This window comes from Pseudophryne corroboree, chromosome 10, assembly GCF_028390025.1.
Source record: "Pseudophryne corroboree isolate aPseCor3 chromosome 10, aPseCor3.hap2, whole genome shotgun sequence".
Classification (NCBI taxonomy): Eukaryota; Metazoa; Chordata; class Amphibia; order Anura; family Myobatrachidae; genus Pseudophryne; species Pseudophryne corroboree.
Window position 1 is genome coordinate 163,085,933 of NC_086453.1, and position 16,482 is coordinate 163,102,414.

The 16,482-nt window shown below is 45.5% G+C and overlaps 1 protein-coding gene across 6 annotated transcripts in view; it reads right to left on the reverse strand.

The window, feature by feature from the left end:
* Window positions 1–16,482, reverse strand: part of LOC134966292 (NXPE family member 4-like) — a 642,982-nt gene that overhangs the window by 299,368 nt on the left and 327,132 nt on the right. For all 6 annotated transcript variants that reach the window (XM_063942910.1, XM_063942914.1, XM_063942911.1 and 3 more), the window contains one exon: window positions 13,403–13,464. In XM_063942910.1, coding sequence (XP_063798980.1) covers window positions 13,403–13,464 — 62 coding nt within the window. The remainder of the gene's footprint in view (window positions 1–13,402; window positions 13,465–16,482) is intronic.

Genomic DNA, 16,482 nt, shown 5'->3' on the forward strand with positions numbered 1-16,482 from the left:
GAAGCTTGGTCACAGCTTACAAAAAATATCAAGTATGCTAGAGTGTCGCGCATTGATGGACGGCAGCACTGTTAACAGTGAAAAATGCATGGAACTTTAGGAAACTATATGAAACAAGGTAGAGTGAGCTGGTCTCCACGGCTACCCTAGAGACTCTACAAGAATTGAAATGTAATGTTCCCACCCTGTTATCCTTCACAAATGATGTGAAGTGCATGCACCTATACCGCAATGAAAAACAGAAAGAGTACATTGTTGGATTGTCTGCTCACCCTTCCCAAAAGCAGTGGGCACAACTTGCAAAGGTGACACTGGCACAGATAATCTTATTCAATCGCAGGAGGGAAGGTGAAGTCTCCAAGATGAGGTTATTTACTTTTTTCTTTTAGACACACCACTGACCTGCAGGGTGATGTGGGTCTGACCCTATCAGAGCTTGAAAAAAGACTGTGCCGATACTTCACTCGTATTGAAATAGCTGGCAAGCGGGGATGGGAAGTTCCCATCTTATTGACACCATACATGCAGAGGGCTATGGAGCTTCTGGAAGAGATACGAGCAAAGTGTGGTGTGAGTGCACTGCAGATAACATATTCATGTTTGCTAGGCCAGCTGCTATGTCCCACTTCAGGGGCTCAGATTGCATATGCCTCTTTGCACGGGAGTGTGGGGCTAAGAATCCTGAAGCACTTGCATCCACCAAACTTCAAAAGCATCTGGCCACACTATCCAATATACTTATCCAAAGTGACACAGAACTAGATCAGCTGGCAGACTTCCTTGGCTATGATATAAGAGTGCACCGACAATATTACCGACTCCCAGAAGGCACCCTGCAGCTTGCTAAGATGAGCAAACTATTGATGGCCCTTGAGCACGGGAGACTGGCAGAGTTTAAAGGGCAGAGTCTGGAAGAGATAAACATTGATCAAAATGGTAAGTACAAAGGGTCAATGTTTAATATTTAGCTTCAGGGTGTTCCTGTTCATACAGATGTGTCCACATACACCTTTCCTATATTGCTCAATTTGGCATGACATGCATACGACGGCTAAGCTGTTTTCCATGAGTAGCAAGTGGATGAATTTTCAATTTTTTTACTTGCCATAATAGAATATGTATAAAGTAGAATAGTAATGAAGCAGAATTAAAGAAGGGGAATCTGCCTGCCGTAATGTGTAAAAAGGGGGACGCTGTCTGCCGTAATGTGTAACAAGGGCACGCTGTCTGCCGTAATGTGTAAAAAGGGAACGCTGTCAGCCGTTATGTGTAAAAAGTGTACGCTGTCTGCCGTAATGTGTAAAAAGGGGGACGCTGTCTGCCGTAATGTGTAAAAAGGGGGACGCTGTCTGCCGTAATGTGTAAAAAGGGGACGCTGTCTGCCGTAATGTGTAAAAAGGGGACGCTGTCTGCCATAATGTGTAAAAAGGGGACGCTGTCTGCCATAATGTGTAAAAAGGGGGACGCTGTCTGCCATAATGTGTAAAAAGGGGGACGCTGTCTGCCGTAATGTGTCAAAAGGGGACGCTGTCTGCCGTAATGTGTAAAAAGAGGAATCTGTCCGCTGTAAGGTGTAAAAGGGTCTCTACCTGGTGTAGTGGTGCTACTGTGCGGCGTAATTTGAAGAATGGAGACTACTGTGCACCGTTTTATGAATTGGTATTATTTTGTGGCCACACCCCTTCCCCACGAAGCCACGCCACTATGTATTTTTGCGCGCGCCTACGGTGCGCACTGCCCCTGTTTTGCATGCAGGGGTGGGGCTCCGATGCCGTTTCTTGCACACAGTGCTAAAATGTCTAGTTACGGCACTGTTGCTAGGTATCCATTTCTCTGGCCCTGAGCAGGTCCCCCTCACCAGATCCTCTCCAGGGGTGAGGGGGTGGACTTGGATGGGATGTGGGGGGGGGGGGGGGCAAAGCATTTTGTCGCACCTGGGCCCACCGCTCGCTAGTTCCGCCACTGACAATCAGTTCTATTTAGGGTTACTATTACAACTTGTAACATCATCACACCTGTTTTCAATGTCAACCACATCCTGTGAGTCAGCATTCAATCCACTATTGCAACATATTATCTGAATTAGATTGTCACACATTGGGGGTAATTCCAAATTGATCGCAGCAGGAAATTTTTTAGCAGTTGGGCAAAACCATTTGCACTGCAGAGGAGGCAGATATAACATTTGCAGAAAGAGTTAGATTTGGATGGGTTATTTTGTTTCTGTGCAGGGTAAATACTGGCTGCTTTATTTTTACACTGCAATTTAGATTGCAGATTGAACACACCACACCCAAATCTAACTCTCTCTGCACATGTTATATCTGTCCCCCCTGCAGTGCACATGGTTTTGCCCAACTGCTAAAAAATGTCATGCTGCGATCAACTTGGAATTACCCCCATTGTGCAGTAATCTCCACAGCGTCAACACACGTGAGACTGCTCACACACAGGGATATCGCTGATATTTACACAATTTGTGACATACACCAGGGGCTGAGTGCAGTGTTATACTTGTTTCATATATTGTTCAGTAGGAGAGATCACCTACAAACACTAGCAGCTCGCTAAATCCATTAGATACAGTGCGCAAGTAGTAACTTTTTGTAAATCACGGGAAATAACATTATCACTTACAGCTTGATTTAAAATATCATCAAGATCACTTTTATACAGTTCTGTAGGGTCTTGATCTAACAGACAATACCTGTCACCATCATTAAGTAATCTTAAACATTCATTACGATAATCAACAGTATCTACCACAACAATAGAACCCCCCTTGACTGCCTTACAAATTATAATATCCTCTCTGGCAACCAATGCTGTCAATGCAAGCTGTTCATCCCTAGATAAATTGAGATGACTATCACAGCCTGTTACTGTGTCGGGAGTGCAGTCTATCATGCCTCAGAAAGTCTTAATTGTCGGATTGGTGGTAATTGGTTCAATTGGTTGTATAGATAGAGAGATGACACCGCTCAAGATGCGCCTTATGATAATTTGGTAAATGTTGCTGCAGTTGTCTAATCTGGCTGCATGTACTCACATTTTTATGGGTGCATACGCTACACTCTGTTTACAATGGGTAACCACGGTTACCCATGACGCGCTGTGCTCTGAGCAGTGGCAGGTGTCCATGGCAACATTCTGATGCCGTCCGGGACGGGTCGCGTCACTTCCGCTTCCGGCAATTGCCATGGTGGGGGTGCGGCAGCCGGATCCCGGGTGTGCGGGCAGGAGAAACCAGTTATCGGATTGGTGATGGTAATGTATAAATTATTGTTTATGTGTTCTGTTTAAAATGTTCAAAATAAAAGCTTGACTGCTGTTTTGAACTGTTTGGAGACTCTGAGTGTAAGTTAATTTTTCGTTGCTACATGTGTGGGGGTGCTATCCCCTGTAAGAAGCCACCGGAGCAGCTACAAATTTATTTATTCTGGGAGTGCCGGATCGTGGAATTGTGTGTATATATATATATATATATATATATATATATATATATATATATATATATATATATATACTACGCCGAACACAGATTAAATGCACAAGGTCTTTGATTAGATGTGGGGAATGATTGCCTATAAAAGGTAAGCTGCTTGTTTGTTTCACTTGTTCCTGACGAAGTTTGTAATAAACTGAAACTGTTGTAGTACCTCCTGTGGTCTGCTGACCTCAATTTAGAAGTCCATGAGTGCTGCCATTTTTCCTATGAATTAGGAGATTTATGGTAAGAACTTACCCTTGTTAAATCTCTTTCTGCAAGGTACACTGGATTCCACAAGGAATAACATCGGGGTGTAGAGTAGAATCTTGATCCGAGGCACCAACGGGCTAAAAGCTTTGACTGTTCCCAAGATGCTCAGCGTCGCCTCCTCTATAACCCCGCCTCCGTACACAGGAGCTCAGTTTTGTTAGCCAGTCCAATGCAGTAGCAGGTAAAAGAGACGACAACAGTTAGTAGCCACAGACATCACATTCTCACAACAGGAGAAGGCATCAGCGGCTAATGCCATACCAACCAAAAGAAGCTAAGTGCGTCAGGGTGGGCACCCTGTGGAATCCAGTTTACCTCGCAGAAAGTGATTTAACAAGGGTAAGTTCTTACAATAAATCTTGTTTTCTTCTATTGCTGCTCAGTAAATCTCCTTTTCTGCAGCAGGGTACACTGGTATTCCACATGGAATAACATCAGGGATGTCCTAAAGCAGTTCCTTATGGGAGGGGATGGATTGTACTGGGCACAGAACCCAGCATCCAAAGGAAGCATCCTGGGAGGGGAAAGTATCGAAGGCATAGAACCTTATGAACGTGTTCACTGAGGACCACGTAGCCGCCTTGCACAATTGCTCAAGGGTTGCACCACGGCGGGCCGCCCAAGAAGGTCCAATAGACCGAGTAGAATGGGCTTTGATGGTAGCAGGAGCTGGAAGTCCAGCCTGTACATAAGCATGTGCAATCACCATTCTAAATCCATCTGGCCAAGGTCTGCTTGTTAGCAGGACAGCGACGTTTGTGATAACCAAACAGTACAAAGAGAGAATCAGACTTCCTAACGTAGGTTGTCCTCTTCACATAGATACGGAGAGCCCGTACCACATCCAAAGACCGCTCTTTGGGGGATAAATCTGGAGAGACAAAGGCCGGAACCACAATCTCCTGGTTAAGGTGGAAAGAAGACACCACCTTAGGTAGATAACCAGGGCGCGTCCGAAGAACCACCTAGTCACAATGAAAAATCAGATAGGGGGACCTACAAGACAAGGCACCCAAATCTGATACCCATCTAGCAGAGGCAATAGCCAGCAAAACAAGACCTTAAGGGAAAGCCACTTAAGGTCCGCAGATTCAAGAGGTTCAAACGTAGACTCTTGCAAAGCCTCCAGAACCACCGACATCCCAAAGAGCCACAGGTGGGACATAGGGAGGTTGAATCCGTAAAACACTCTGAGTGAAGGTATGAACATCAGGCTGAGTCGCAATTTTTCTCTGAAACCATGCCGACAAGGCAGAAATATGAACCTTGAGGGAGGCCAGCCGAAGCCCCAAGTCCAGTCCTTGTAGGAAGGCCAAAAATTTGGCTGTACTAAACTTGTAAAAGCCATGATTGTTAGATGTGCACCAAGCAAAGTAAGAATTCCAGACCCTATGGTAAATCCGAGCAGAAGCCGGCTTACGGGCCTTCAACATAGTTTGAATGACCGCCTCAGAAAATCCTTTAGCCCTCAGCACGGAAGCTTCAAGAACCACTCCGTCAAATCCTGGTAAACACAAGGGCCCTGAATGAGGAGGTCTGGTCATTGTGGACGCAGAAGAGGACGCTTTAGCGAGAGAAGCTGCAGATTTGAGAACCAATGCCGTCTGGGCCACGCTGGAGCTATTACAAGAAGGATTCCTTGAACTTCCTCACCACTCTGGGCAGGAGTGAAACCGGAGGGAACACGTATGGCAGCCAAAAGTTCCATGGTATTGCCAGTGCATCTATGAACGCTGGTTGAGGATCCCTTGTTCTTGCTCCGAAGACCGGAACCTTGTGATTGTGTCAAGACGCCATCAGGTCTACATCTGGTAGGCCCCACTTGTCCACTAAGAGTTGAAATACTTCTGGATGAAGGCTCTACTCTCCAGCGAGTACGTCCAGCTTGTACGTCCTGACAACTGAGGAAGTCCGCTTCCCAGTTGAGGACCTCCGGAATGAACACTGCCGATATGGCTGGCAGATGGCGTTCCACCCATTGAAGAATCTTTGACACTTCCAACATTGCCATGCGGCTTCCAGTGCCACCTTGATGATTTATGTACGCCACCGTGGTGGCGTTGTCTGACTGTACTTGAATAGGCCTGTTCAGTACCAGATGCCGGGCCAGTTTCAGAGCTTTGAATACTGCCCGCAATTCCAGAATGTTTATCGGGAGGAGAGACTCTTCCCTGGTCCATCGACCATGAAGATAGTGTTGCTCCAACACCATGCCCCAAACCCTCAGACTGGCATTCGTCATCAGAAGGACCCAGTTGGAGATCCAGAAGGGACGACCCCTGCTCAATCGATGGTCCTGCAGCCAGTGGCAGATTCAGGGGGGGGCACCCAGGCACGTGCCCCCCCGTCATTTAGGATCACTATTGCTGCAAGGGCTGTGAGCCGCAGGTTGCATGTGGCCCCCGAACCCATTAGCGTGTTATCCAGCACCTGGTCGCCAGGTAGCTGGCCGCATATCAACAAAAGCGGAGCAGCATGACGGCAGGGGTGTGTGATTTTAGGGGTTGCCGAGAGGTCACCCCTAACACTCCTACCTCCCCTCAGTCGGGCCACTGCTGCCGGGCCCTGCCGCTGCCCGTACCCGGCACAGTGACAGGGAGAAGCGATCGCCTCTAGCGGCTCCAGCGTTCCCTGTCACGCAGGCCGGGCAGCTTAAACTCACCTGACTCCTCTTGCTATTAGGGGCATGTAACTACACCTTACTCCATGCCCCGGCGTTTGCTCTCCCTGCTGGAGACCTCGGTTGACCAGGGAACCAGAACAGGCATCTTCTCTTCCAGATCCCCCGTTCCGGCAACTAGCAGTGCAGAGGGGTGAGAAGGCATGAGGGAGGGTGAGAAGGCATGAGGGAGGATGAGAAGGCATCCACAAAGCTGCAGTGGATCTTTGGTAATATGCGGAGAAATGTCACAGGGAGAGGGGGGGGGTCTTCTGTGCTTGGGGAAGATGCTCTATTTGGGGGTGGAGGGGTCTTCTGTCCTGTGAGGTGTATAATGGAGTTGGAGAAGCTGTGATGTGATGAAGTGCGGAGAGTGCATTGAAGTGGGGGAGTGATGTGATGTAGGCATTGAAGGGCGGGTAGGGGTGCTCTGCCCAGGCCTGGTTACAGACTCTCTCACCCTGTCACCCACAACATCTGCCCCACAGACACTCACCCCGTCCCCTACCAGACCAGTCCCCGCACACTCACTCCGTCCCCCACCACACCTGTCCCTGTCCCCCACCACACGAGTCATTGCATACTCACCCTGTCACCCACCAGACTCCATGCCCCCAGTGTGATGAAACAAGGTTGTGGCTTGTGAGTACGGAATTCCCTGTGAGGCCACACCCACCATCCCAGGAGTTCGCACAAAAGACCAAACCCCCCACACCTTTCCCTATCGTGGTGCCCCCCAGTCATTTTGTTCTGGATCCGCCCCTGCCTGCAGCCACCAGGTCAGTGACAGAAAGACCTCAGGAGACAAGGAGATCATTTGAGACCTGATCCGGTGAGACAGGCGTCCCACTTGGTAAGAATCAGTTTTTGCAGAGGGCGGGAATGAAATTGAGCATACTCCACCATGTCGAAAGCCGACACCATGAGGCCTAGTACTTGCATTGACGAGTGTATCGACACATGCGGACGAGAGAGGAAGCAACGTAACTTGTTCTGAAGCTTCAGGACTTTCTCCTGTGACAAAAACAACCTCTGGTTGTGAGTGTCCAACAAAGCTCCCAGATGCACCATGCTCTGGGCAGGGACCAGGGATGATTTCTTCCAGTTGATGAGCCACCCGTCAGCTTGCAGAAACTGGACCGTTAGATCCAAAGGATGGAGGAGAACTTCTGGGGAATTGGCCAGGATCAGCAGATCATCCAGATACGGCAGGATCCGGATGCCCCGACAGTGAAGTGAAGCCGTCTTAGCTGCCATGACCTTGGTGAAAATTTGCGGAGCCGTGGTCAGACCAAACGGTAAGGCCTGGAATTGGTAATGGAGATTGCCAATAGCAAAATGCAGGTATTGCTGATGTGACATGGCAATAGGGATATGCAGGTAAGCATTCCGTATATCCAGGGATACCATATAGTCCCCTGGTTCCAAAGCCAGGACAATAGAGCAAAGGGTCTCCATACAAAACTTGGAGACCCTCACAAACTTGTTCAAAGATTTGAGGTTGAGAATGGGCCAGAAGGAACCATTCGGTTTGTGGACTAGGAACAGCGTTGAATAGTACCCCCTGCCCCTCTGAGCCAGAGGCACCGGCACTATCACTCCTGTGTCCAGGAGGGATTGTACCACTAAACAAAGAGTTGCTACCTTCACCTGATCTGAAGGGATGTCTGTCAGGCAACAGCGAGGAGGGGGACGTGTCTTGAAGGATATAGCGTATCCGTGAGTGACGACTTCCCGCACCCAAGCATCTGAAATGGTCTTTAACCATACCTGGGTGAACTGTAGAAGTCGGCCTCCCACCCTGGTATACCCCAGGGGGAGGCTCGCCCCGTCATGCCGCAGGCTTGTCAGATTTGGAAGCCGACTGATGGGCAGCCCAGGCACGTTTAGGCTTGGACTTGGTGGTGTTGGAAGTGCGAGACTGTTTCGGGTACGCCTGACCCTTTGCTTTTCCCGGAGGGTGAAAGAAACGAAAGGGAGTACTCTTAGCCTTCGGGGCCAAAGGAGTAGTACTAGGTAGACATGCAGTCTTAGCAGACGCCAAGTCAGCGACAATCTTGTTGAGATCCTCACCAAAGAGGATGTTTCCTTTAAACGGGAGCATCTCCAGGGTTTTCTTAGAGTCCAAGTCCACCAACCAGGACCGCAACCAGAGAATACGGCGAGCCAAAATGGATGTCGTATCAGTCTTGGCTGCCAGAACACCTGCATCTGAAGCAGCTTCTTTAATGTAATGAGATGCCGTGACAATATAAGAGAGACATTGTCTGGCATGTTCAGAAAAATTGGACGGAAACTCAGCCTCAATTTCCTGAGCCCACACCTCAATAGCTTCTGCGGCCCAAGTAGCTGCAATTGTGGGCCTATGCGCAGACCATGCGAGGGTATAGATAGCTTTTAATCAGCCCTCCACACGCTTATCCGTCGGCTCCTTGAGTGAAGTGATGGTAGTGACAGGCAGAGCAGATGACACCACCAGCCGAGCGATTTGCGAATTCTCTGGCAGTGGTGTTTCCCAATTTTTACTCAATTATGCTGCAAGGGGATAGTGGGCAAGCATCTTCTTGTGCGGGGTGAATTTCTTTCCTGGGTTCTCCCAGGATTCCTGCAGTAGGTCAACCAAGTGGTCAGAATGAGGTAAAACCAATTTAGTAACCTTCTGACGTTTGAACCTGTCTGGTTTCTTAGATGTAGTAGCAGGCTCAGGATCATCATCAATCTGAAGAATGAGCCTGATAGCCTCTAATAGATCAGAAACATCCACCTGTGAAACAAATTCCCCATCAGAAACATCATGATCAGAGTCTGTGGGGTCAGTATACACGCCATTTTCATCGGAAGAGGTATCCGGAACATGCGTGGATTGAGAGGAAATAACAGCCTGCTTAGAGGACTTCTTAGGTTTAGTCTTAGGTGGGCGAGGGTCAGGAATACGTTTATCCAAAGAGTTATTCAAATGCTGTAACTGAGTGGACAGAGCATCTGTCCATGGCGGATTAACCGCAGGGACAATATATAAGGCTGATAAGGCACAGGAGGTCCCACAGGGGGTGCGCGAGTCTAGTTACCAGCGTAGTCAGTAAACTAGAAAAAGCAGCTCAAGGCAGGTCCTAATGTGCCCCCATTGTTACAAAGTGACTGGGGGGTACAGAACCCCCAAAACCTGAACCCTCCGTAGCCATATTATCCTCAAATACATCTGGGACATCATAACCGCGCACGGCGGAATCAGCCTATGACCCATCGCCCCCTGGATCTGACATGATATGAAAGCATAACCACGGGTGACACAGTACAATATCAGCAGATAAAATACCTAACACAAAGCCCCCGTGCAGTGTGACAGCACAAACAGAGGATTTCTGAGGTGAAATGTGACTGAAAAACACAGAGAAAAATACAAAATACGTATATCCTGTGAAATACCTACAGTATATTATCTAATAACCCTGACGCAAGGAGCCTCCTCAGTTTACAGGATATAGGGATAGCAGTAGGAGTGAGATACACGGAGTAGAGACCACCCAGCAGCTATATGCACACAAACAGTGTCACATGTACAATGCAGGAATTATGACAAACAATAAAACTGCACTGGACTAGCAATACTATTACTGAGTACAGCTATGTATATAAACAGATATATCAATGCACAGTAAAAACTGGATGAATATCACAGGGTACTTGTACTAAATAACCCTGAAGTATGCACTTGTTCTTAACTAACACTGTCTAATCGACATGTAGAATACTTAAGTGTCCTGTAAATGCACAGCGCTGATGATGCAGGCGGTTTTACAGAGGAGGCATCACCCAGCAGTCCCAGAATCAGCGCATCTGTGTGTAATGGTGCCCAAAGGCTGATAGGGAGCAAGGGAGACAGAGAGATGCAGCTCCAGGGCGGGAACATTTACTCTAAATGGTGCCCAGGGGCTGGTGGAGGGGCTACAGGTCAGAGCCTTATCTCCTTGGTGGACTTCACCACCGGGTGCTGCGGGCTTTAATAAAATGGATTATAGCCTAATCCAACCTGTGCCCTTGCCCTGGTGGTCTAGTTGGGTCTCTGTACTGCCAGAGTGTCCACGCCAGCGCGCGTGGCCCGCCTCCTAATGGCCGCGGAGGATCGCGATTTCCAGTGGGTCCCGCCTGGGGGACCCTCTTACCTCCTCCCTGTGTTTGGCCACGCGATCCCGGAGAACTTCGGTTAGTGTGTGTGCCCTGGGTGAAGAACCTGAGCCTCCGCTGTAAGCACCCGGCTACCAAGGACGCGGGAATATACAGCACCGCTGTGGGAGGTGATGGAGCTGCAGCAGGAGATATCAGAATGATATCTAGCACTAGAGTGCCTTTGCTGCAGCCCTTGAAGTCTTCTATCTTCTGTAAAATAGCTCTTCTAAAGGCTGCTGGAGCAGCCCTGCCTGTTAGCTGCCTGCACTGCAGGCACCAACTTAAAAACTGTGCTCCTGTACACGGAGGCGGGGTTATAGAGGAGGCGGCACTGAGCATCTTGCGAACAGTCAAAGCTTTTAGCCTGTTGGTGCCTCGGATCAAGATCCTACTCTACACTCTGATGTTATTCCCTGTGGAATACCAGTGTACCCCGCTGCAGAAATATATATATATGTATTCATAGGAAAAAGGGCTCTACTGTCAGTGGCGCACCCAGGGGGGGTTTCCGAGTACCCAGAAACCCCCCTCCACCAAAAAAATTAATAAAAATATATATATATATATATATATTATTTTTTTTTAAATGCTGCATAAGTATTGTTAATGGCTGTCTAGCATCCTCTGCAGCCTGCTCTCTTCCTGGTGGCACTCATAAGTGCTTCATAAAAGTTTACTTTATTTTACTTATAGTACATATATATCCATGTGCAATTTGTGCATACATATATACACATGTATACTATATACATACATATAAACACACACACATGATATATATACATGCGTATATATACGTGTACTGTATGTATGTATGTATATATATATATATATATATATATATATAATTATTATCCTTTGTTTATATGGCGCCACAAGGGTTCCGCAGCGCCCAATTACAGAGTACATAAATAATCAAACAGGAAAACAGCAACTCACAGTTGATGACAGTATAGGACAAGTACAGGGTAAATAAACATAGTTACATCAGCAGATGACACTGGAATAAGTATCAGGTGGCAGAAGACTGCTGGATTTAGTGCAGTTGAAGATTATTAAAGTAAGACAAAGGATAAGCACATGAGGGAAGAGGGCCCTGCTCGTGAGAGCTTACAATCTAAAGGGGAGGGGTAGACAGACAGGGGTGACACAGATGGGGTACATAGAGAATGTGGAACAGAGGGTTAGGATGAGATTTGGCTGGGTTTGGTGAAGAAGTGGGTCTTGAGAGCCCGTTTGAAGTTTTGTAGAGAGGTGGAGAGTCTGAGGGGGAGAGGTAGGGAATTCCAGAGAAGTGGTGCAGCACGTGAAAAATCTTGGAGGTAGGAGTGGGAGGAAGTAATCCATAGGCAGGAGAGTCGGCGTACATTAGCAGAGCGAAGAGGACGGGTGGGAGTGTAAAGGGAGATAAGGTCAGAGATGTAGATGGGAGAGGAGTGGGTGAGGGCTTTGTAAGCGGGTGTGAGAAGCTTGAAATGGATATATATATATATATATATATATATATATATATATATGCATGTTTAATATGCTATGTGTATATTATATATATATATATATATATATATATATATATATATATATGGTGTATATACGGTTTATATGTGTACATATATAGATATGTATGTATGTATATATATATATATATATATATACACACACACACAGACATACTAGTTTTACAGATCCAGCATATACTGGGTCATCTCAGTCCCGGCCCCCGTGCTTGGCTCCACCCAGTTCTGGAAACCCCCCCCATGAAAATCCTGCGTTTGCCACTGACTGTGGTGTAACATGTACAGTATATGGGGTTCTACTATGGCATAACATGTATAAGATGTATTACTCTGTGTTGTAATGTGACTAATGGACACTACTGTGTGTTGCAATATGACGGATGCTACTGTGTGGTTTAATGTGACTAATGTACTGTGTGGTGTAATGTGACTAACGGACATGACTCTGTGTAATGTGACTAACGACACTATGGTGTGGTGTAATGTGACTAATAGACACTACTGTGCAGTGTAATGTGACTAGCAAACACTACTGTGCGTTGTAATGTGACTAGTAGACACTACTGTGCAGTATAATGTGAAATGGTACTATTCTGTGGCCACGCCTCTTCCCTATAAAGTCACATCCCTATATTTTTATGTAAGCCTTTCCGCACGCACTGCCATATTTTAATTATGGGGGGGAGAGGGGGCACCAATTCTCTTTCTGGCACAGGGCACCAAAATGTCTAGTTATGGCTCTGCTGGTCTGCTGTCATCCTGACAAAATAAATCATGGAGAAGAAATTCAAAGTCAGTGTGTGTTTCAACTATACAGCTTCTGTATCACAGTATATAATAATTTCAAAAGTATTGCCCTTATGCCAGTGTGTTAACAGTGGTGCCCTGCATGCACATACGAACAGTTGCCACTGCGAGAGAGCTATGACAAACTTAGGTAGGAGCACCATCCATCTGGATACTTATGGGAGCAGTTTGTAGTGATGGGGGTCTGGTCAGGATGGAACCACGGGGACAAAGCCATGACAGGGTGGTGTGGTGGGAACAACCAAGAGTGGGCAGGGCCAGAAAGAGATTTTCAGGGCCAAACAACCAGGCAGAGACTCTGGTGACCCAACATATGCAGGTTCGTTATACTAGTCACTGTGTAATATAGAATTATAGAAATTTACAGTGTAATAAATTTAATTTCATGAAATAAAGATCAAGATGTTTGGAAAGTACTTCTGTTTAGTGCAGAATGACAACAAATAGTAACAAAAAAATTGAATATATTTTATTAAAGAATAATGTACTTACTGTTACAATGAAATACATTGAGTGCCTCAAAGTTGTTTGGAATCTCACGCCTGACATTTGACCTTGAAATGAATGAAAAACACAGAATTAAATTATCAATACATTATACTTCAAATAATTCAGACACAATTTTAAACATACCTGTAAACAAAAACACAATTAAGATGTAAATCTTAACCACTATGCCTGCGTCCAAAATACAGATATAATCATGCTCACTGTGGCTGCATCCTACTGTATACAGGAGCATCTGCACTACCCAGTGTGAATATTTCTATGACCAACCCTTCCTCTGATACCACCTCCCTCTTTTTTTTTGTGTTCCTCACATTTTCAGACTTTTCCCATTATTCATTTATATTGTAATGTGGGTATGATAGTGATATTGCTGTAGTGTTTGTGGTGTTATTGGTGTTGTGTGGGGGGTAGTAGTGTTGAAGTGAAGCGGTAATATTGCTGTAGTAAGGGGTTGCATACCTTCCTACTTTACCATTTTGTCCAGTACAGTACAGTTTTTTAATAGTCTGTACTGGCAAGCGGGTCTGCACCAATTTGTAATGAATGCTGGCAGCGCTGCTGGGACAGACCGTGATGGTGAACTGATAGGTGGCTCTTTGTCAGCATGCAGTCAGATGGGGGCGTTTCGTGAGGCCGGTCCACTGTGCTCACTCCCCATTTACCCAAGGGCATACCCCATTTATCTGTGGCCATGGCCCTTGTAACTATTTTTTAGCAGTGACATATTGGAGGGTATGGGGTTTAATATACTTATTGTATTAGTATGGCTGTAAGGTGGTGCTGGTATGGCTATAATCCCACTTCTTACTGTCATACTTACCCTGGGGGAAAAAAAGCTATATTAATCCATTGAATACTTGAATGTGCCCCAATCCCTGATGGAAATCAAACATAAACTTTTGCTACTTTTCTACTTCAACCAGACAAACAATGTCAGTTGCTCGGTCATTCCTGGAGATAATTATATATCAGGTGTAAGAAAGGGGGAGGGGTCACAGACAAACAGCAGACAGAGAGGGTATCCCCCTAGCACACTAAAAATTACCTGTAACCATACCTGAACCTATCTGGTAATAGAAATTAAGAGAATTGGTCACACATGTTTGCAAACGCATGTTTAGCTGCGGAGTCATTTCACGGCTTCTCTGATATCAGCAGTCCTAACACTACATAATAGCAGTGACCACATAGGGCCATGTAATTTGTCTACAGTAAGGCCTCATGATAAAGGCTATAACTAAAACACATCCAGACAGAGAGCTAACGTACCTGGTAGCCACCCCCAGGATATCCCATTAGCAGTACACGGAACAGCATGACTTCCAAATACTGCTCCCATTCAATGCCTTTCTCACACAAGCAGACAAACAATGGCAAACAATACTCGAGTATTGGTGTGTCCTGACGAAGGGGCTGAGGCCTTGAAACATGTTGATGTGAACACCGCTATTAAAAGCTGTTTAAAACGAGTCCCTGGAGTGCCATGCCTGTTGTGGAGGTATATGGACCAGCTGTTTCTAAGCAAGGAGTGCCGGCTGAATTGGAATGCTATATATATATATATATATATATATATATATATATACATACATACACACACACGGAAGGTTCCACAACAGGTGGAGAGGGACTCACAGATCCAAAAATGATCAAAGTTCATCAACTTATTATAGGTAATTCAGTTCGCAAATACTCCATTAGTCGACGTTTTGACCCAATACAAGGGTATTTTTCAAGACAGGCTAGTAAGGTAATTGTTTGAAGAATTCATGTATGTACAATTTGTCATCAGAAAACTGCAAAATACAAGACATAAAATACACTTAATGCCTCCCAGGTCTCATTGCTGAATAGAAAAAAGTCATAAAGCTCAAGATGACAGTAACCATATCCATTGTGTATATAGGCTAAATGTCCGTGCTCACCCATTATAGGATAGATTTAACATAAGACTCACGTGAGGAAAATCCTCACAGGCAGACGTCCACACGACTCCAGTGCAACATAAAGCCAAAGCCTAAAAACCAATGCATATCAGAAAAAAACTGACAATGGTAAAATAAAGTTAAAAAAACGGGCAAAGATAGTCAGAGAATACATACTCAGCAGTCTGGTGCAAGGAGCCAAGTTCAATCAAATTCATAACATGAAGGATGTATACATAGTTCCTATAGGTGAAGGAAATGTAATGTGTCATTAATCACAAATCATGTGTTGCTATAAGTGGACAAGTGCAACCGGACTTACTTAGAAAAAGCCATAAGGATACAAGAGCCATCTTGCCATTCATGTCCATTCTTAAGGTCATAAACTACAAAAAAATCATAAATATACAACCTGTATATATATATATATATATATATATATATATATATATATATATATATATATACACACACATATATATATATACATATATATATATATATATATATATATATATATTAGTGATGTGCACCGGAAATTTTTCGGGTTTTGTGATTTGGTTTTGGATTCGGTTCCGCGGCCGTGTTTTGGATTCTGATGCGTTTTGGCAAAGCCTCCCTGAAAAATTTTTGTCGGATTCGGGTGTGTTTTGGATTCGGGTGTTTTTTTACAAAAAAACCCTCAAAAACAGCTTAAATCATAGAATTTGGGGGTCATTTTGATCCCATAGTATTATTAACCTCAATAACCATAACTTACACTCATTTTCAGTCTATTCTGAACACCTCACAATATTATTTTTAGTCCTAAAATTTGCACCGAGGTCGCTGGATGACTAAGCTAAGCTACCCAAGTGGCCGACACAAACACCTGGCCCATCTAGGAGTGGCACTGCAGTGTCAGACAGAATGGCACTTCAAAAAAATAGTCCCCAAACAGCACATGATGCAAAGAAAAAAAGAGGTGCAATGAGGTAGCTGTGTGACTGAGCTAAGCGACCCAAGTGGCCGACACAAACACCTGGCCCTTCTAGGAGTGGCACTGCAGTGTCAGACAGGATGGCACTTAAAAAAAATAGTCCCCAAACAGCACATGATGCAAAGAAAAAAAGAGGCGCAATGAGGTAGCTGTGTGAC